Here is a 19,744-nt window from a genome sequence, read left to right as displayed (position 1 = left end):
CGCTTTACAGCTCTGCAACTTTCTCGCTCAGGGGTGTGAAAAAAACACCCCCCGAGCGCTGCAAGATACAGCGCTGTAAAGCACCAGTGTAAACAGTGCCCCAGCACTGGGAGCGCGGCTCCTAGCGCTGCAAGCTAATCCCCACAGGGAGGTGGAGTACCTGCAGCGCTGGGAGAGCTCTCTCCCAGCGCTGGCGCTGCGACCACACTCGCACTTCAAAGCACTGCCACGGGAGCGCTTTGAAGTTTCGATTGTAGCCAAGCCCCTAGATTCAAAGAATCTAGATTTATAGATTTTAAGGCCAGAAGAGATGTTAGATCATCTAATCCTGTACACCACAGGCCATAGATTTTCTCCCAGTTATCCCTGCACTGACCCCTAACGTCTTTTCCTGGCAGCCAGTCTTGATTTGAAGACATCAAGAGGCGGCGAATTCATCACTTCCCTTGAAAGTTGGTTCCGGTGGTTAGCCACCCACACTGTTCACAGTTCATGCCTCAGTTCTGATCTGAATTTGTTCTGCCTTTCTCTGCTAGGTGAAGGAGCCCTTTAGTACCCAGCATTTTTCTCCCCCGATGGTACTTGTACACGGTAATCAAGTCACTTCTCTATCATTTTTGTGGCAAGTTAAGCAGACTGAGCTCCTTGAATCTCTCCACATCAGAGGTTTGCTCCAGCCCTTGGATCATTTTTCTGGCTCTTCTCTGCCCCCTCTCCAATTTTTCAACCTCTGTTTCAAACTGAGCAGACCAGAGCTGGAAACGGCATTCCTGCCTCGGTCTCCCCAGCGCTGTGTACAAAGGGCAAATCCCCTCTCACCTCACAACTCCCGTCTTTCTCCCTCCAAGGATGGCAGGAGCTCTTTTAGCCGCAGCAATTTAGAGCTGGGAAAGACCTATTATAAGAACATAAGAACGGCCATACTGGGTCCATCTAACCCAGTGTCCTGTCTTCTGACAGTGGCCAATGCCAGGTACCCTAGAGGGAATGAACAGAACAGGGAATCACCAAGTGATCCATCCCGTCACCCATTCCTAGGGTGACCAGATGTCCCGAATTTAGGGTCTTTTTCTTATATAGGCTCCTATTATCCCCCACCCCTGTCCCGATTTTCCACAGGAAAAAAAAATCTCCTAATGCTGAAATCTATCAGGCAGCAGAATCATCTCCCAAGGGAAGCGTCAAGATTCCCATTGCTGGAGTCATTTAACATTTCTCGGGACAGAGAACTCTGGAATACAGTACTCCAGAGGGAATGGTCCTGCACAGGCCCAGGGGTCAGGCATGATGGGATTTGCCCTTCCACATCAAGTCCAGGATCTTGTGCATTTGTGATGCTTCTTTTCCATCTCCTGTTTCTATGAGGTCATCTTGTCCTCCCTTTCGCAGGCCCTGGCAGGGACACGGGGAAGTTTAAACAAACAGTTCCCTTTCTTTGGCCCGGATTTACAGCTGGCGCAATGGAGGATGTGTTTCTCCCGGCCTCGGGTTGAAGGCCCCACTACCTGCCTGGCTGGTTTGGTTCCTCCCTGCCGGGGTCAAGCCTTGCACAATTGGCCAGGGGGCAGGAGAGTTTGCTTTGCTGTAGGTACAGGGCACTCTAGGAGGCAGGATTCCAGAGTGAGGGGCCGGGGGGGTGTCCCGCACAACGCAGCAGGGGAGGTGGGAATGGGAGCCAGCCTAGATCAGGAGAGGAGGGATTTAGAACCACGGTGATGGGCGGCAGGGAAGGAGTGGGTGCTAAGCAGGGCCCCGACACTCAGAAAGCAGAGCTGGGATTACCACTCATGAGCATTAGGTAACTGGTCTTCTGATGCTTTCCCCTTCCCCATGTGACCAGAAATATTCTCTCTCCCCTCGCCCCTATCTTCTGCCCCATAAACCCCCCGCCTCCTATCTCCAGTCCTAAAAGCCCCTACCCCTCATCTCCTGCCCCATCACTCCCTTCCCCCCATCACCAGCCTCATAACACGCTGGTGCCCTGTCTTTGGTCCCATCAACAGTTCGTCAGCGCCTGCCCCTATAAACCCTCAGTCTCGTCTCCTGCCCTACCTTCTACATCATAACCCCCACTTCCCCATCTCCTGCCTCATAACCCCCCACCGCTTATCCCTGCCCCATAACCCCCTCCCCTCTCTTGCCCCATCACTCCCTACTCCCATCTCCTACCCTATAACCCCCACCTCTTATCCCTGCCCCATAACCCCCTCCCCTCTCCTGTGCCATTTTCCCTGCCCCATCTCCTACCCTATAACCTCCAGGTCTCGTTCCTGCCCCATAACCTCCTCCCCATCGCCTCCTGACCCCATCTCCTATCCTATAACCCCCCTCTCATCCCTGCCCCATAACTCCCCTCTCCCCATCCCCATCTCCTACCCTATAACCCCCAACTCTGTTCCTGCCCCATCGCTCCCTGCCCCCATCTCCTCCCGTGCTCCCCAGGCGGCGGCGCTGCCCCCTGGCGGCTGCAGGCGGCTGCGGAGGGCGGTCCGCTCCCAGCCCGGCCCCGCCCCCCCCCCCGAGCCCCGGACTTTAACTCCTCGCCAGGCGGCCGGTCGCTCGCTCGCCCTTCTCCTGCTGCCGGGGGCCATGTGAGCCGGCGGGGCCGAGCGGAGGGCAGCGCACGGGGGGCCGGGAGCGGAGCCGCAGCCAGCATGGAGCGCAGGAAAGTCTTCGTGGTGCTCGATGTGCTCTGCGTGGTGGTCGGTAAGGACCCCCCCCCCCTTGTCCGGTCCTGGCGCCAGCTGCCCGGTTCGGAGCCAGTTGGAAAACTACCCCCGTCCGGTCCTGGTACCAGCTGTGCAGCCCCCTCCCCCCTTCACCAGCGCCAGCTGTGCAGCGTGTCCCCAACCCCCCCGGCGCCAGCTGTGCATTGCCCGCAGCTTTCCGAGCCAGGGCCCGGCCCCAGCTTCTCCCCCTCCCGGCCCAGCTCCAGCCTGTGCGGGGCTGGGGGGTGGAAGTGGGAAGGGGATGGGGGCTGGCATGGGAGGTTGTGGGGGGGGCTGGTTAAGGGAGTCCCTTAACCCTCATGTGCTTGTGTCTCTTTTCCTTTCGACCTATGGCTGGAATTGGCCCTGGTTCCCCAGAGCAGACCCTCTGACCCCATATCACTCCCTGGGGCTTCAGGGGGCTGCCCCATGCCCAGTGGGTGAACCTGCGTTGCAGGAGGGAGCCCTGCTGCCCTCCTAATGGGGGGTGTGTGTGTGACCCCAATGGAAGCAGCCCCCTGCAGTGGGGCAGGTGAGCTGGGGGTGGGAGCCAGCCGCCAGCTGTGCTGGAGGATGTGAGTTGGCTCTTTGCTGGGTGAGTGAGCACCTGAGCTGCCACCCAGTTACCCTTTGTTCCCAAAGGCCATTAGCCAGCTCATAAGGGCACAGTCCTGAGTTTATGGCTCAATAAGGAACTGGTTTCCTTCCGATCTGCCAGCCTGGAGCGACTGTGCAGGGAAGGGACCATAAGAATTAAGGGCTTTGGCCTTTGCATCCGCAAGGAGCATTTGTGCAGGTGGGCAGTGTTGGCACCCTGCCACCCAGAGAGTGTTTTCGGTGCGGGGAAAAGCAGGCGGCGTATGTTTATGGCTCACCCTCTGTGCACTTGCAGGGGGTGGGGAGAGACGGCTGTGGATCTTGCTCCAAGAATTGGACAGCTGGGCCGTTTAAGAAATCCCATCTGGAGGGGAAAGGCCAAAGGTGCGGGCCTTGATTTAGGCAGATGCCAGCCACGAATTGTTTTTAAACAGGCATTCTTGGGGGAGGTTATCCAGGGAAGTGGTTTTCTACTGCAAGTTGCTGACTTGCCAGCAAATATAGGGTTAAATTAGAGCGAAGCTGGGAGCCGTTTTGTCTGTAAACAACGAAGTCAGGCCCATCCGAACTTCTGCTCTGGCCACAGCGGCACCAAGGGGCAGCTTGGCCGATGCAGAGAGGTGAAATGGCATCAGCGCTGGGGTCCTGTCTAATCTCCCCAGCACTGCCAGGGGCGCGAGAATGGGTCTCTGAGGAGAGGCTCGGGGCGTGCAGCTGGTGGGCTGCAAAGCAGTTGACTTTCCCCTTTGCCTTCACCCTTTCCCAGCGTAAAGCTGGCACCGTCAGCCAGTGCATTGGTGAGGGAGACTCTCCCCTTTGAGTGTAGGCTGCTGCCAGGAGCTGGCTTGCCCTGGCTGAACCAACCGCCTTGCTCTGTGTCCCTATGCCATTGTGGCTCAGAATGGTGGGCCACTGGCTAGTATCCTTCTCGCTGTGACTTGCACGCTGGCGGATGCAAGCAGGAGCCAGGTCTGGAATAGGGTGGCATCGCTCTGGATTTTGAGGCTTGTATGCATTTCCCCCAGTGCACGTGTCTCCCCCAGGTCTCTTGTGAGAACCCAGTGCTGGATCATAGACACCTTATCCTCAGACCAGCTACAGCACTGGCCTGCTGCCCTGCCAATGCACTTCAGCCGGGCCCTGGAGGGAAAGGGATCAGCTGCCTTCCCTAGCAGCTCCTCTGGTGAACCAGACCCTGTGAAGAACTGAACAGAGACCCACCAATTTCATGTCACCCAACGGCCATTGGATGGTGGTAACTTCCCTTTGCTACCAACCTGGTCTTGGCTCTGACCTCCCCGTTGGGCAATGGGTTAACCAGTGGGTTAAAAATATTGAATGTGCACATGCCGGTTTTAGCTACCTCCCATGCCCTCTTCACTCCCTGAGCAGACAAATGCTGCCTCTAAAATAGCCATCTACGAGCCCATAATTAAAATACCCTTAAAATAAAGGCACAGGTCTTAATTTCAGCTTGGACCTCCTCTGGGATTCGTGTAAACCACAGGTGGAAGGAACCGAGGTTCTGGGTTTTGTTTAGGTTTCTCTCTTGCGTGGCTCTTTTATTTTTAGTGGCTGTGGATTAAATTATCCTGCGAGGAAAACTGGTGCCTAATTTGAGCTGCAAATGAACGTCTTGGGTATATTTTTAAGATGCCTGCTGTGTTTGCGTTTCACCTGGAAGCCCTGCGCAGCTGAAGCGTGTGAAAGGAGCAACAGGCCTGTTGCTATTTTTAGTTTTTGGTTTTTTTTCCCCCCCACTCGCCATTGTTTCCGCCAGAGAAAGTTGCAAGGGAGAATTTTGCATGTTGCTGGAACCAGCAGGGTGAGTTTTTCACCTGGGCAGGAGGCTGCACAAGAAAGGTGGAGGTGCCTTTTTCCCACCTCCTTGATAATTTTTTTTTTTTTTTTTTTTTTTTTTTTTTGCTTTTGTGCAGCGCAGAGAAGACAAAGGGGGCCTGTTTACCCACAGAGGCCTATTAAACAATGGACTGGATGGAAATTGTTTTAAAGGTGGAACTTGGGAGATGCGTCCCTTTTAAGGCAGCCCAGTGCCTCCGGCCCTCGTTACTCACGCAGGCACCTTGGCTTGCTGGCGCTCAAGCATTGGTGTAGGGCTGGGATCCTCTGTTCAGACGCGACACAAGCAGGTTACTGCCGGCTGCCTTGGGCTGGGCTGGAGGCGGGAGCGGAGCACTGGGATTCTCTGCCGGGAGTGCTAACCAAGAGGCGAATGACTGTCTGGTGGTGGCTTCAGTGGTGGGATTCCCTACCCTGCTGGGGGCTGGGTAGAGCCCCTCACCACCAAACCCCCACAGCCATGGGATGGTAACCGCTTTAGGCCGCGTCCAGCCTGGTTGAGGAGTTGAACTCCAGAGGCCTAGATGGGAAAAGCTCCCTGTTCAGTAGCTGAGCCATCCAGTCCCCTGAAGTCAGTTCTCTGTCCGGTTGACCCTTTCTTCTTCCTCCAGTGCTGGCCTTGCACCATCCCTTGAGGGCCCATGGCCTGGGGCGGATTAGAACAGACTCTAAGAGAGGCTACCGATCAGAATGCAGCCTCTGCAATGCTGTAAAACAAACCTGCTTAACCTCTTGCCTCCTGTGGCTCCCCAGCTCTGCCTCGGATGCACCTAGTGCTGGGTCCCATGGCCTGGAAGGGTCCTGCAGCTGAAGAGGAGTGTGGCAGATCCTGCAGCCTGTCTATGCTAGGGTAATTTGCACTGGTGTAACTTCACCAGTGCAAGCCCCTAATGTGGACACTGTCCTGGTGCAAAATGGGGCTTGCCCAAGTGCAATGTATGCTGGTAATTTACAGGGTAAATTTCACTAGTGCAAGCCCCATCTTGCGCCAGGGCAGCGCATCCACTTTGTGGGAGGTTGCACTAGTGAAAGCACAAACAAGCCATCCACCTCAGTATAGACAGATCCCTAGTCTTAAACCAGATAGATAGTGCTGCCTTGTCTACACTGGGATCTCAGCCACCAGCATAGGTGCATTAGCGCAAACATCTAGTGAAGATGGTACTTACACCAGAGCCACTTATCCTTGTCTTAAACCAACATAAGCTCTGCTGGTGCAAATTGTGTTTCCACAAGGAGTTTGCACTGGTGCAACTGCACCATTGACAGAAATCCTAGTGCTGACAAGGCCTAGCTTGCCGCCTCCAGGTGGCCGATGGTTGCTCTGTCATCTGTGCTTGGTCAGAGAAATCTCCCTGCTCTCCAAGTGCTTATAAACCACCCTGCAAAGCCGTAACTGAGTCCAGGGACCAGGCACAACAAAGTGTCATTAAGAATGCAGCCAACTGGAAAGTTTCGGTTAACTTGGAAATGGAATTTTGTCTCCTCCCCTGCATCCCCCCCTTATCTGACCAGCTCTATTAACTGGGCTCTGTGCATGGCAGTGCCCACGGATAGAACCAACCCATTAGCCACAGCCCCTGCAGTCTCCCCTATGTGACAGCAGACTCTGAGCTCCTGCTGTCACATACAGCAGACACTGATCCCCCAGGGATCATGGAGGAGAGATGCCAGTTCCCAGAGCGCCTCTTAGATTGGTTACAGAAGGTGGTGGTGGGGGGCTACATCCTCAAGGGGTTACGTTGCCTGTGTGGCTATAGGAGCATGACACCAGGGGGCGCCACTCCCACAAGTGGGAATGCACCGGGGTGCCTGGCTCCCAGAACAGCACTTGGGTCCGGGAAGGCGGCTGTGGGACCCTGTCGTAGTGGAGGGTGGGGCTGGGTGGGCTCCAGCACATGCAGGGCCTCGTTGAACAGAAAACCGCCCTTGGTCCGGTCCTGTCGCTGAATCCTTCCTTTCCCGGTTACCTCCCAGCACTGCCGGCTTCCTCCTCCCCCGTGTCACCATAGGGAAAGCACTGTCCTTTGCTGGGGCAAAGCACGGTGTCTGCAGAGTAAAGGGGGGCGCAGGAGAGCCCCATCTCGCAGGCATCTCTGCAGGGCTGGAGCTGTTTGGAGACTTAGGTTCAAGCCCCTTGTGGAGTCGTGGGGGGGGGGGGGGGGGATCTCCCAGCATACCAGGCAGGGGGAGGTGTGTACCCACGACTGCCTGGCTAGGGCTAGTACTGCTGCGGCCCAGCCAGCCCTGGAGCATGTCTGCTGGGCTCATGTCCTGCCCCTGCCCTGGCTCCATCGCACCAGGGCTGTTGTATCTCGGTCCGCGTGCCCTGCTGCAGCCTGGCGAGTTGTTCCAGTGGCAGCAGCAGGCAGGGTTCGGACCATTTGGGTGGAGTGACCGTCTCTTCCTGCCCCACCCTGGTACTGACTGCCAGGCCTCCGCTCTGCCTGAGCTGGCACAGAACGAGACCTGCCCCACTGCCGATTCGGCCCGGGAGCTGGCACAGGCGGCGTGTGTCATGCGCAGGAAGGTGGGGGGAACGGTGGCCTTGTACCTGTGACGCGGACTGTGTAAATATCCACCTGGTCTTGCTTGGAGGGAGGGAAGCAAGCGCGGAGCATGATCTCCGAGGGGAACAGCTCTGCCGCAGGGAGGGGATTTGGGGCGATGCAGGGGGAGCAGCAGGTCGGATCTGTGGGGCTCCAGGGGAGTGGGTAGGATCTTGCGGCACGGTCTGAGCTGGGCAATGGTGTGCAGGGGATGGACAGGATTGGGCTGAGTGATGTTCCTAGCGCTGCCCCCTGGCCCTCGGGGCACTCACCGGGGCACCATCTATAAGGCAGAGCACGGCTCCTTAGCACACATTCCTTATCCCCCTCCAGATTCAGCAGCCACAGGTAATTGCTGAGAGGCTGCAAGCTGTCACGCTAACGACCACTTATTCATCCGGTGAACGCAGGCGCCGGGGCTGCTATTTTGGGTAAAACCTCTGGGGCTGAAAATTGCCATCTTAATTGACGGGAATGAGCCAGCTGGCTGAGGGGATGGTGTGCAGGGTGGGATGGAGCCTCAGCTTGGGGACAGAGATGTAGGGGGCTCGTTACCTTCATCCTGACCCAGGGGCTAGTCACCGGTGGCGTGGTCCCGTTGCAGGCAGAGGAAGTGGTCTGCCTTTGGCTTGGAAGAGCGCAAAGTTAGGCTGGGTGCCTTCTCTCCCTGTCGGTAGTGAAGAGCTATCGGATCCTGGGAAGAGCGGCTCTGTAGGAGGGCGACGGGGTCTTCGGGGGCGGCCCCAGGGATGTGTTGTCTGCCCAGGGAGTGGGGTGGGCCTAGGACCCCATTTCTAAGCACTGCACTGAAGAGAAACAAGTCGACTGGCCAGGAGAGAGGGTCACTGCCCTGCTTGGCTGGCGGTGGTCAGGCGACAGAGGGACGGGAGCAGCTGGAAGATTGAAGAAGGCAAAGATACAGGCGATCTGCTTTGTTGATTGAGAGGGGTTGGGGTGGAGGGGTCCCCCAGAGACTTGGCCCTGCATAGAGGAGAATGAGTCCGGCTGCCTGCATGTCAGAGGCCCTAGTATGATTGTCCTCCCTTTTCCTCCCCTCTCGTCAGCCCGGCCTGGGTGGGTCTAGACGGTGTAGGAGGAAGGTGAAGATGAAGGTTTCTCCGAGGCCTCCTGGGCTCATGGGAAGCTGGCAGCAGGTTGGCCCTGGGAATGGCTGAGTTTTGAAATCACCGGCCCCACCTCCTCGGGCTCTGTGCCTGGCCCGCTGGCATTGGCCTGTCCTTAGTCATCACCCCGACTCCCCAGCGAGGAGGCTGGAAACCCGTGGATGCCTCGTCCCACTGGATGCTGTAGTGGTGGGATGAGGAAGAGCTGCCACCCCCTGTAGTATTGTAGGTCATGGGACAGTATAGTCTGGTGGTTAGAGCAAGGGACTGTGACTCCTGGCTCTGCATGACTCTGGGAAGGTACATTAGAAGCTTTCCGGGGCAGAATCCACGTTTTGCTGTGTGCAGCACCGGGCACACGGGGGGCCTTGTTCCTGATTGGAAGCTCGAGGTATTACTGTAAAGCTTCCCCTCCTCCCCCGGCATATCACACCCTCTCTGCACATAGGCTGCACTGGGCCTGCGCAGCATAGCTAGGATGTGGTTGGGGCTGTGATATAAACACAGGGCTGGGTGACCATGGGCAAGCCAATTCTCTGTTCTGTGCCTCAGTTTCCCCACCTGTAAAAGGGAGAAATTCACAGCGGGAGCTGTGAGGATTAGCTACTGACCGTGGAGCATTTGGAGAATGGCAGGTGTTAGATGTCTTTCTGTCTACTCCAGTAGCACCTAAAGGCCCCAGTGCAGATCAGGGCCCCATTGTGTGAGATGGTGTACATACACAGAGTAGAAGACAGCTTCTGCCCCAAAGACCTTGCAATCTAAGGAGGCAGGACAGGTAACGATTGGGAGAAAAGCAGGACCCTGATTTTTATAGATGGGGAAACTGAGGCAGAACCAAAGTGACTTGCCCAGGGCCACGCAGGGCATCTGTGGCCTGAACCCAGATTTCCTAAGTGCCAGTGCGGGGGTCTTAGTCACAAGACCACCCTTCCTACCTAAATATGGCTGTTGAATTTCACACTGACCCGGGCTTGGTGGGTCTCTCCGGTTCTGCTGCGGTGGCTGAATGCGGAGCCGCAGCTGAGGGACATGCGGGCCTGTCGGAGGGAGGCTAGTGCCAAGCGGCAGATGGGAGGGATGCTCCTTGCAGCTGAGTTGCAATTTCTGCTCTGCAGGTGGTTGTGTTTACAGCAGCCTCGCAGCTGCCAGGGCCTGATAACGGGGCTCTGCTAATCAGCAGCAGCCAGGGAGCGGACAGGAGGGCCCAGGGGGTGCCAGCTCCTCCGCCAGTTGCCTTGTATCCCTGGAAGGCAGAGTCCTGTGAATCAGGGCAGCTGTGACTGAGGTCGTGGCCTCCCTGGGGGAATGTGGGTGCCTGGCAGTGATTGGGCCCATCCAGGCCGTCCTGCTGGTGACCCCGACCCAGGGCTATAAAGACCCTTTAGAACAGCTGTGCTGGGTCGGACCGACGGTCCATCTGGCCTGGAATCCTGTCTCCGAACTTGCTCAGGTGCTGGATAGTTCAGGATCCTTCCCTGGGATCTGCCCCAGCCCAGAGTCACGTCTGCATTGAATTAGACCCCGGCTACCCCCCTCCGTGAGTGGTGCGCGGCATGGGGGGGGCAGGCTTGGGGCAGGATCGTAAGTGACTCTAGTGCCAGCCAGAGGGGCTGCCTTGTCCCCTCTGGATTCGGGAGCCCCCTCTAGCCAGAGAGTAGGTGCCATGTGGGCAGTGTCGGGAGCAGCCTTCCCCCGTGTGCTGCCCTCTGCCGTTGCCCCCCAGGCTCAGCACACAGATAAGGACTGAACCGGAGGGGGGCGTTCATGCCAGTGGCAGTGTCGTGGGCACCTGCCCACTGAGCAGGGAACCGCCAGCTCCTTTCAAAGAGATTGTGATGGGCCCCATGTCTGGTTCCTTCCAACCAGGACCGAGCCACCTAGGGGTGAGGATGCTCCATATCCCACCGCAGATCCAGGCAGGGGTGGCCGGTGGCGGCTTTGCTGGGTCCGGTGCTGTCTGAGTTTGGTCTGTGGCGCTCCGAGCTCAGCTAGGCCTGGTAAATGGGGGTGGCTGGGCCGGGAGTCAGCAAATCTCTGAACCTGCAAAAGGGACTTTGGTTCCACCCGTGCCAGCCAGGATGGGACATGGAGCCCATTGCTGGGCATCTCCCTGCTCTCCAGAGGGAAAGGAGGGGAGCAAGGGAGATATACCCCTGGGGGGGATGGACTGTGCCCCCTCGTACAGAGAGAACCTCCCTGACTCCCCTCCCCGCTCTGCCTTCAGCTTCCCTGCCCTTCGTCATCCTCACTCTGGTGAACTCTCCGTACGAGCGCGGATTCTACTGCAACGATGACTCCATCCGCTACCCCTACAGGCCAGACACCATCACCCATGGGCTCATGGCGGGAGTCACCATCACCTGCACCGTCCTCATTGTAAGGAAACCTGGGGGGCTCCCCTTTTCATTCCCCTCCCCCTTCCTGAGCACCCTCTTAGACGGCCTTGCGCCACCCCATCCCGGAACACCACGACCTGGCTGATCTGGGCAGCAGATCCCTTAGCTGACTCCCGCACCGAGCAGCCGGCCCTGCAGGGACTCTAAGGGTATCTCTGGTCCCATCGATCTGCCCGTGTGGCCGGCTCCCTGCGGGGAGAGGCTGGGGCAGGGATAACTCTCAAGGCCTCTCTGTCCCCTGCTGGGAGCTTCCCCCAGAGCCAGCAGCTCCCTTCACCACCACCCCACAGCAAAACTCTGCAGCGGTGCTCCTGGCCGCTCCAGCTGGGATTGGCTCTGCTGTCCTTGCTGCCCAGGTCTTGGAGAGCAGAGCCGGCCCTGGCTCCTCCTGGGCGGCTGCTCACTGGCCCTCCCTTGGCTTCCGCAGATCTCCGCGGGCGAGGCCTACCTGGTGTACGCTGAGCAGCTCCACTCCAAGTCCGAGTACAACAACTACCTCGCCGCCCTCTACAAGGTAGTGGGTACGTTCCTCTTCGGCGGGGCCGTCAGCCAGTCCCTGACCGACCTAGCCAAGTACATGATCGGCCGGCTCCGGCCCAACTTCTTGGACGTCTGCGACCCCGACTGGTCCAAGGTGAACTGCTCCGTCTACAAGCAGCTGGAGAATGTGTGCCGGGGGGACCCCAGAAACATCACCGAGTCCAGGTGACACGAGGGGCTTCATGGGGGTGTGGGGGGGAGAACCTTCTCACGGGTGTTGGGGGTGGGGGAGGGCGGCTTGAGAACCTGAGAAACGCCATACCAGACTGATATCCATCGTGGGGGGGTCCCGTGGGCTTATTTGAGGGCAGGGTGGAGGGATTGGGGTCTCTCCTCCTGATCCTAGTCTTTGTTCTTTCAGGTTATCCTTCTATTCTGGACACTCCTCCTTTGGGATGTACTGCATGGTGTTCCTGGCAGTGAGTAGCTATCTCTGGGTGTGCGTGTGCTGTCACAGCAGAGAAAGGGGGGAGTGTGGTCTAGTGGGTAGAGCTGAGGGGAGTCGGTAGGTCAGGACTCCTGGGTTCTATTCCCAGCTCTGGGGGAGGTGTGGTCCAGTGGGTAGAGCCAAGGGGAAGTGGGAGTCAGGACTCCTGGGTTATGTTTCCAGTTGTGCCTCTGATTATGTGAACTTGGGTTAATCCCTTTGCCTGGCTGAGCTGCAGTGTCCATCCCCTCCACCCTGCCTGCTGGGGGCAGAATCCAGCGGTATGGCCACCACCATCCGTGCCCCCACTAGCATCATTGTGCAACCCCACTTGGTTTTGGGTCCCTGCGCGTGGTCCGCGGGGCGATCCCGGGGTGGGAACATCTAGGTGAAGCGACCCTGCTGGCACTGGGCTGGGGGTGGCACTGGGGCGACTGACTGACCGTCCCTTCTCTCCCCAGCTGTACGTCCAGGCCCGGCTGATCGGGAAATGGGCCCGGCTCCTGCGCCCCACGATCCAGTTCTTCCTGATCGCCTTCGCCATCTTCGTGGGCTACACCCGGGTCTCCGACTACAAGCACCACTGGAGTGATGTGCTAGTGGGGCTCCTCCAAGGGGCGCTCATTGCCATCCTCATTGTAAGCGCACATGGGGGCATCCCCACCCCTCCCTCCATGCTCCCCGAGGGATCTCTGGCTCTGCCGTGGGCACCGCCTGCTGACGGATAGATCCTAGCGCTCCCCCCCTTCTCCCCAGCCTTGCAGCCCTGTGCCCACCCCCCATCCTCACAATCTTGCATGCCTGGCAGCTTTGCTCTGGATGGTGGTTTTGACCTCATCCAGCCCAGAAACGGGGCGTCTCGATTCAGCCTCCTCCCTTTGTATCAGCCCTGCCCAAATCCAGGTAACTGCAGGTGCCTGATGCTTGAGGGAGGCGATCCACCCCCTCTGCCATCGCATTAGCACCTGGTCTGTTGTGCCCTGTTCCGCCGATTGCCCCAGGGGTCAGTGGGAATGGCCTAAAGATCCAGGCTCGCCGCAGATCAGAGTCTCAGGTGCTGCTTGGTTCCCCAGCAGAGACTGCTGAGGAGGAACTAACAGGCTAAGCCAGCAGCAGCTGTTTGGGATGCTCTGTGACATTGCTTCACACCCTCCTTCTCCTCCGTCGCTCTGTGCAGCAGAGCAGGGCCTCACGGTCCCCAGGCACAAGGAGTCAGGACTCCTGGGCTCTGTTCCCAGTTCTGCCACTGACTTGCTGCGTGACCTTGGGCAAGTCACTCAGACCAAAACTTTATCGAGGCTGCTGGACGCAGCCAGACCCCGTGGCCCTCTCTGGGCCGGTGTCACCACACAGGATCTCCCTGAGCCCTGGCCTGGATCCTGGATCCACTGAGAGATGTTCCCTTGATGAAATTATCCCCTAAAGCCTCATTCTTTTCTCTTCTTTCTTCCTCCCTGCCCCAGGTCCGCTATGTCTCTGACTTCTTCAAGCAGCGTCCACCTCTGCAGTGTGAGGCAGACCCGGAGCACAAACCCAGCTTACCGCTGACCAGGAGTGAGCCCGATCGCAACCACTACAGCTATCCGGGAGCTCCCTGAGCCGCGGGAGCTGGGGGGGCAGCGCTGCTGGACAGCTGATGGCTAATCCCAGGCCCCACCAGGCTGCCTGCCAGGGCTTTGAGGGGGGAATCCCGGTTAATTGGTTCCACGGCTAATGAGTTCCTTATTACTGCATGGTGCCACGGCACCCGAGGGACCCCCTGGGGGGAACCAAGCAAAGACGTTTTTAATGCTCATATGGAGCGCTGTGCAGTAACCAGCCCTCCTGCCTCTCAGCTCCAGGGGCGTGAATCCCTCCATGAGTGGGTGGGTGCGTCTCGTGCTTCCGAGGGTGGCTTTCCAGCCCTCTGCATGGAAGAGGCACAGGGGTGGGACTGCTTGTGAAGCGAAGAGTAAACTCCATGTGAAGCCTGAGTGGTGTGGCGCTGAGAGCGTCAAATTATATTCGTGTTGATGACTCCAGATCCTCGCTGGGACACCACCAGGAGGCCAATGCCACCGGAACATTGCTGGGCTAATGATTTGAACCCGAGTTCTTCTCTGCAGCTTGGTCACCTTAAAATATTCCCAGGACTCAGCAGCCGATGCAAATGATCGATGCCTGGGGAGAGTCTGCTCCCATCACTCCTGACCCCGCTGCGCCAGAGTGAACTGCCGCCTGAGTTTGTGAGGTGCCCTGGACGCTCCATAGGAAACTCTCTGCAGCCGTCTCAGCTGATTCTTTAATAGGGGGGATGGGGATGGGCAGGGGGAAATCTTCTGTGGTAAAGGAAATAAATTGCAGTCTGGAGATGGGCACGGATTCTGGCCCTTTGAGAGAGCACGTTACCTGGTCCAGCTCCTGCTAACAATCTCGCCTCTACCACACAGCTGCATCTGGCACCAAGGATACTTGGGCCTCCTTTTAAACTACATAAATCTTCATGATGATGCGTTTTTTGTATTCAGTGTGTTTTTATTTTTACATTAGATCATCCTGAAAGAATGGCAGTGTCAGGTCTATTCTTTTACTCCACGGATGTTTGTGGCCTCAAAATACATGGGTTTAAATGTTTTTGTTTTTTGTTTTTCAGAAACGGGGGATTTTTATGAAACCCCAAATTGATAGAAACGTTTGCCTCAAATTATAGATTTTTAACATTTCAGTGGGAATGGGTTTTGGGTTCTTAACGTCGATACCCTCCCCCATCCCTTTCTTTGCTGGCTTTGTGAGGCAAGCGCCAGGAAATTGGGCTCGACTATATGAAAATGACTAGAACCAAGAGTGAGTGAAACCGACCAGTTCTGACTTTCAGCAGATCCTAGAGGAGTGACATGTGAAAGGGAAACAAACGGGAGGAGTGATGGAAAGCGAAGATGGGCATGGGTCCTGCGGTTGGCTCTGTAGTATGTGCTAGTGACTCGGATTGCACAGTTCATGCCTCGGATCCTGTAAACTTCATTCGCTCTCCATCTATTAGTTTTTTCTTTTCTTTAATTAGGATTTTTAACCTGGCTGCCCTTTCCACCAGGAGGTGGACCAATGGGGTAACCACCACCGTCACCGAGAGGAAGCACGGTCCAGAGGTTAGTGCTCTAGTCTGAGGCTTAGACCTGAGTTAAATTCCCTGCTCTGCAACTGACTTCCTGTGCAACCTTGGTCAAGTCACTTAATCTCTCTGGACTTCCATCTGTACAATGGCAATAATAGTACTAGCCTCCCTCACAGGGGTTGTGGGGATCAATACATTAAAAATGGTGAGGTGCTCAGATACTGCAGTGAGGGGGGATCATGTATCTAAGAGAGATCAGGAAAGTTTTTAGCAGGTTTCTAGATGGCTGTTAATTTCTTGTGCCTTAAAAGTTTGCTAGAGCAAAGATGTGCTGCAGGCCGCTTGCAAGGCAGAGATGGTAACCATGCAAGTTTCTTGGCTCTGTGTAACGGGACCAGGGCAGGATTATTATTTTTATATCGACATTTTAAAAAAGGCTTAAAAGCTTGCTGAATGAGAACTGTTTTTCTTGCATTCCCTTGTAAGTCAGAGCTGAGTGACTCTTTCCAAGCTATCTTTCCCTTTGGCATTCAGGCCTGCCACAGAAAAAAAATCTCAGTCCAAAAGCTGTGGTCAGGGACGGAAAGTAGGGCTTGCTGTCGGTGTGTTGTAATTGGCAAGGCAATTGGTGGTTTAGAAACAGAAGGGGGTGAGAGGATGGACACTTGGAAGAGGTTTGAAATGCATCGGGCAACACTCATAAAAATGCTCCTGCGATGATCAACGTGGAGTGGTGGAAAGCAGCACTGAGTAATGGTTTGTGCACTGGGGAGTTGAGAAGCCAGTTCATTTCCCAGCCCTGCCACTGATTTGCCGTGTTACCACGGTCATGTCATTTTAAGCCCAAGTGTTCAGTATGGAGCAGCTCTCGTCAATGAGGGGAGAGGTGCTTTTAGCTGTCTTGGAAAAACCGGACCTGAATATCCATGCGTTGAGTTTCGCCCGTCTATAAACCAGAGATGATGCTACTCACCTACATCGTAAAGGTGCAGCTGCTTAATTAGCGCTTGTAAAGAGAGTGGAGATCCCGGTGGTGCCTTCCAGCAGCCAAATTTTTGGCCCTTGAATGATAGGTGCCTGGGCCAGGTGAGATCATAGGAGGGATAGATGGTGATGGCTTGGCTGGCACCGGGACTGCTGACGAGACCCTCGGGTGGGTAAGTGCCTGCTCCTGCATTACTTGTGCACACCCAAGAGTTCAAGGAATGCAGGATTGTGTATGGAATGGTGTGTAAGCCTGTCCTTAGCTGGACATGATCCTCTGGGCCTGATCCTTGCACATCCACCCCTGTGGAGCTGGGCATCAGGAAAGTGAACAAATCCCCTGTCTAAGCCTTCCTTGCTTCACAGCTGGGATGCCACAGATGACAGCTTGGGGCAGGCGTGACATTCACCCTTGGAGGGGCAGGCAGAGATGGGACTTGGCTTATGGGGCATGAGAGCCTGATTCGGAGCTATGTTATGCCGGCACAAATCGGGAGTTCAGGCCGTCTCCAGGTGTGAGATCAGAACAGGGCATGTAGGCAGGGCTGAGCTGTGCAAACCACTCCCCCTGGAGCCCTCTGCAACCAGCAGCAAAGCGTAGCTGTTTGTGTTTCGCTTCAGGCACTCGTCTGACCTGCCCAACTCTGTAAAACTAAGTGCAAAACAAAAAGAGGCATAGAGGCGTCTGCCTGATATTTCCAGATGTTTCTGCTGCCCGGTCAGCTGCAAAAACCCCCCTGTAAAACCAGGATCTCGTGTGGTGATTTATTATCTTCCAGATTTCCAGTTAGCCTTTTTTAATAATAGAGAGAGGGACTGAGCACTAGTCATGGCCTCTTGGTATTCTTTATTGCCCATCTCTGGGAAGAGCCATTTGCTTTTTGGAGGATGGCGTCTGAATTGACCGGGGATGCTCCTCTGCCCAGCTTCTGTGGTCTGTATTACAAACAGATCCTAGCCCTCGTCTGAGAGCCAGGCCCGGTGCGAGGTGCTGCACCAAACCAAGGGAGGGGACCCTGCCCAGTAGAAATTGACCAGACAAATCCTTCTCTCCATGTTGCACATGGTGAGTGGAGGTTCAGAGCAGCTGGGTCTGGCTGGGGGAGTAGGTGGGGGAGAGCAAAGGGCTGTGAGGAGCTGGGATAACAGTGGCTTGCTGTGGGGAGGTGGCCCAGGTTATCAGTAATGGGGCGGGGGGTGGAGGATTGCCTGTCGCTGTTGGCTGCTCCCTTCATCCACAGCATTGGGCAAGGTGGGTCTCTCTGCCCCAAAACCTCAGCAGCAGGAGGGCAGGGCGGATGTGGTGGCAATGCTGAGAGGAGCAGGGAGCTGGGATTCGTCGGTGTGCTGGCGAGTCCAGCCGGACCCCTCGTGCCCACATCGCCCATTTACAGCATGGCTGGTGTTTCTGCAGCCTTTGACCTGGAACGAGCTCAAAGCACGGTGATGTCGGCAGGTTGGTATCAGCCCCATTTTCAGGTGGGGAAACTGAGGCAGAGAGTGGGGCTGCAACTTACCTGAGTTCACCCAGTTGGTGGCAAAGTGGCCCCGTGCCTGCAGCTGCTCCTGACCGCAGTAGCTGTTGGTGCACAGCGCCTCTCATGAGGAGGGGCCAGAATGGGGAATCCTGCCTCCTGCTGGAACAAAACTAGCTTTACCTTTAGATCCAACTGGCCACAGCCCTTTGCTTGTAAACTCTCTCTCCGAGATTCTTGACTCTGCAGCAGACATGAGATGCTGGCTGTGAACGAATGATGCCACGGCTGTAGCAGCTCTGAAGTTGCATGCAATTTGTTTCATGTGGTTTTCCATAACGCTTCGGCTCTGAGCATTACCAGTGGACAACCCCGTCCGGTAGAGGGAGCAGCAGCTGGGCAGGGACCAGTCAGCCATTCAAGATTTGGGGGTAAGCCCCTTAACTGGATGTGAGCCTCAGTGACAGGGTTCCCTAAGCAGGCACGTAACAATTGTCATCATGCCGGAGTGTCCACACTCCATTGCGTCTCTCGAATGCTCGTTCCAGGCCTGCTGCAGACTCAGGCTTCTGCAGCGGGGGGGCTGATTCTGTAGCCTAGAGGAGGCCCGGCTTCCAGAACAACCCCCTTGGCTGAAATGGCAGTTCCCAGCCCCAGCCTCTGGCTCCAGCTGCAGAGCTGGTCTCCGTCCTTGCCTGGCCCTGCAGCAGCCCCTAGTTGAAGCAGAGAGTCTTGGAAAGGGAAGAGCCCCGGATTCCATGCCAAAGGCCCTGTCTACACTGGACTTTGTTTGCATTGGTGTGGTTGCAGAGTGCACGTGTCTAGTCTAGACAAGCCCTGACCAGCCACTACCTGCCCAGGAGAGTGCTACCCTGCGGATTGCATTTGCTCACAGGGCCCTTACGCTGCTTTCGCTCTTTACATCCAGTTTCCCTCTCTCCAGGGCCAGCACAGTCCCTGTTGTGACTTCCCTTTCCCCACCCGGGCCCCCACTTGCTAGGAGAATGAGCTACCCTGGCAATGTTGTGGAGATAAGCTCCATCTGGATGAGGGTGGGATGGTACGCCAATATACCCATCCCAGCAAAGCAGGCCGAGCCTACCTGCGGCCAGGGGTTGGGATCTGTCTAGGTGATTCCTGGGATTTTATTGCAAATCTTGGGGTATTTGGGGCTCTTCTTCAATCCCCAGCTCCTGGAGTCAGGTGACTAGGGGGGATTTCAGCTTAGGGTTTGTTTGTTTGTTTGTAATGAAAGTTTATAGCCTGGTGGTTCTGGAGAAAAACTTGAATGCAAGAACTCAACCTGCAAATAAACAGAACCCCGTGTGGCTTAGCTGTAAACTCACATGTTTTTTCAAGCTAATCTTGAGATTTTTTTCAGCAAGCTGGACTCTTGTTTTTTCAGGGATCATAGCAAGACCACGGCTCCAGCTTCCCCCCCGACCTCCCCACTCCAGGCCTCGGCTCCTGCATACTGTTGGTATCCCCATCCCAGTCCCCCTGTTTGCACCGCCAGGTATTCTTATCTTCCCAGTCATGGAGGGGGCCAGCTTTCAGCAGGGGAAGAGGATGCAGTGATTGAAATGCCAGCAGCTGCCCTGCTCCAGTGCAGATACAGCCTCAAACTGCTCCTTTGCAGCCTCCTGCCTGCAATCCGCCTTCTGCAGCTGCAGGCACAAGGGGCTTCTCTCCCTCTGCACAATGTGGCTGTTCCCTTCCCCTAGGAGAGGATCTCCCTGTTTGGATGGATCTCTGGAAAAACCAGCTGGGCTACAATCTGGCTCTTAAAGGGCCAGGGCGGCCTTGGTTGGGCTCCTGTGCGCTGCTGTGTGAGTGCAGGGGAAACGGGGCAAAATACTGAAGGGTGGGGGGAGCGATTACAGCTGCACTGGATCCCCTGCCGAAGACTGGGAGGGTGGCCCTGCCCCATCCCCTGGGAGCTGGGTTCTCCCCTATTCCAGTATGGAGGGGGTGGCGTGTTGCACCTTCC

At 56.4% G+C, this 19,744-nt stretch overlaps 1 protein-coding gene across 2 annotated transcripts; it reads left to right on the top strand.

The window, feature by feature from the left end:
* Positions 1-2,544: 2,544 nt before the first annotated feature.
* PLPP2 (phospholipid phosphatase 2) lies at positions 2,545-14,695 on the top strand. Of its 2 annotated transcripts, XM_050934162.1 has the most exons (7): positions 2,545-2,706; positions 3,601-3,689; positions 11,066-11,217; positions 11,665-11,942; positions 12,139-12,196; positions 12,666-12,842; positions 13,668-14,695. In XM_050934162.1, the coding sequence occupies exons 3-7, from the start codon at positions 11,182-11,184 to the stop codon at positions 13,800-13,802; spliced, it is 684 nt and encodes a 227-aa protein (XP_050790119.1). In that variant the 5' UTR covers positions 2,545-2,706; positions 3,601-3,689; positions 11,066-11,181; the 3' UTR covers positions 13,803-14,695. The 2 variants fall into 2 exon arrangements, with proteins under 2 accessions (XP_050790119.1, XP_050790118.1); XM_050934161.1 differs by lacking the exon at positions 3,601-3,689 and having other exon boundaries at positions 2,558-2,706.
* The last annotated feature ends 5,049 nt before the right edge of the window (positions 14,696-19,744 follow it).

This window comes from Gopherus flavomarginatus, chromosome 24, assembly GCF_025201925.1.
Source record: "Gopherus flavomarginatus isolate rGopFla2 chromosome 24, rGopFla2.mat.asm, whole genome shotgun sequence".
In the NCBI taxonomy this organism is placed as follows: Eukaryota; Metazoa; Chordata; order Testudines; family Testudinidae; genus Gopherus; species Gopherus flavomarginatus.
Note: the sequence above shows the minus strand (reverse complement) of the source record. Positions and strands in the feature narration are given on the sequence as shown.

Excerpts from the sequence above, each read along its gene's own strand:
- PLPP2 (XM_050934161.1), top strand. The coding sequence starts at position 2,655 with ATGGAGCGCAGGAAAGTCTTCGTGGTGCTCGATGTGCTCTGCGTGGTG. Across the intron at positions 11,943-12,138 it reads AGAAACATCACCGAGTCCAG|GTTATCCTTCTATTCTGGAC; the intron begins GTGACACGAGGG and ends TTGTTCTTTCAG. Across the intron at positions 12,197-12,665 it reads ACTGCATGGTGTTCCTGGCA|CTGTACGTCCAGGCCCGGCT; the intron begins GTGAGTAGCTAT and ends TTCTCTCCCCAG.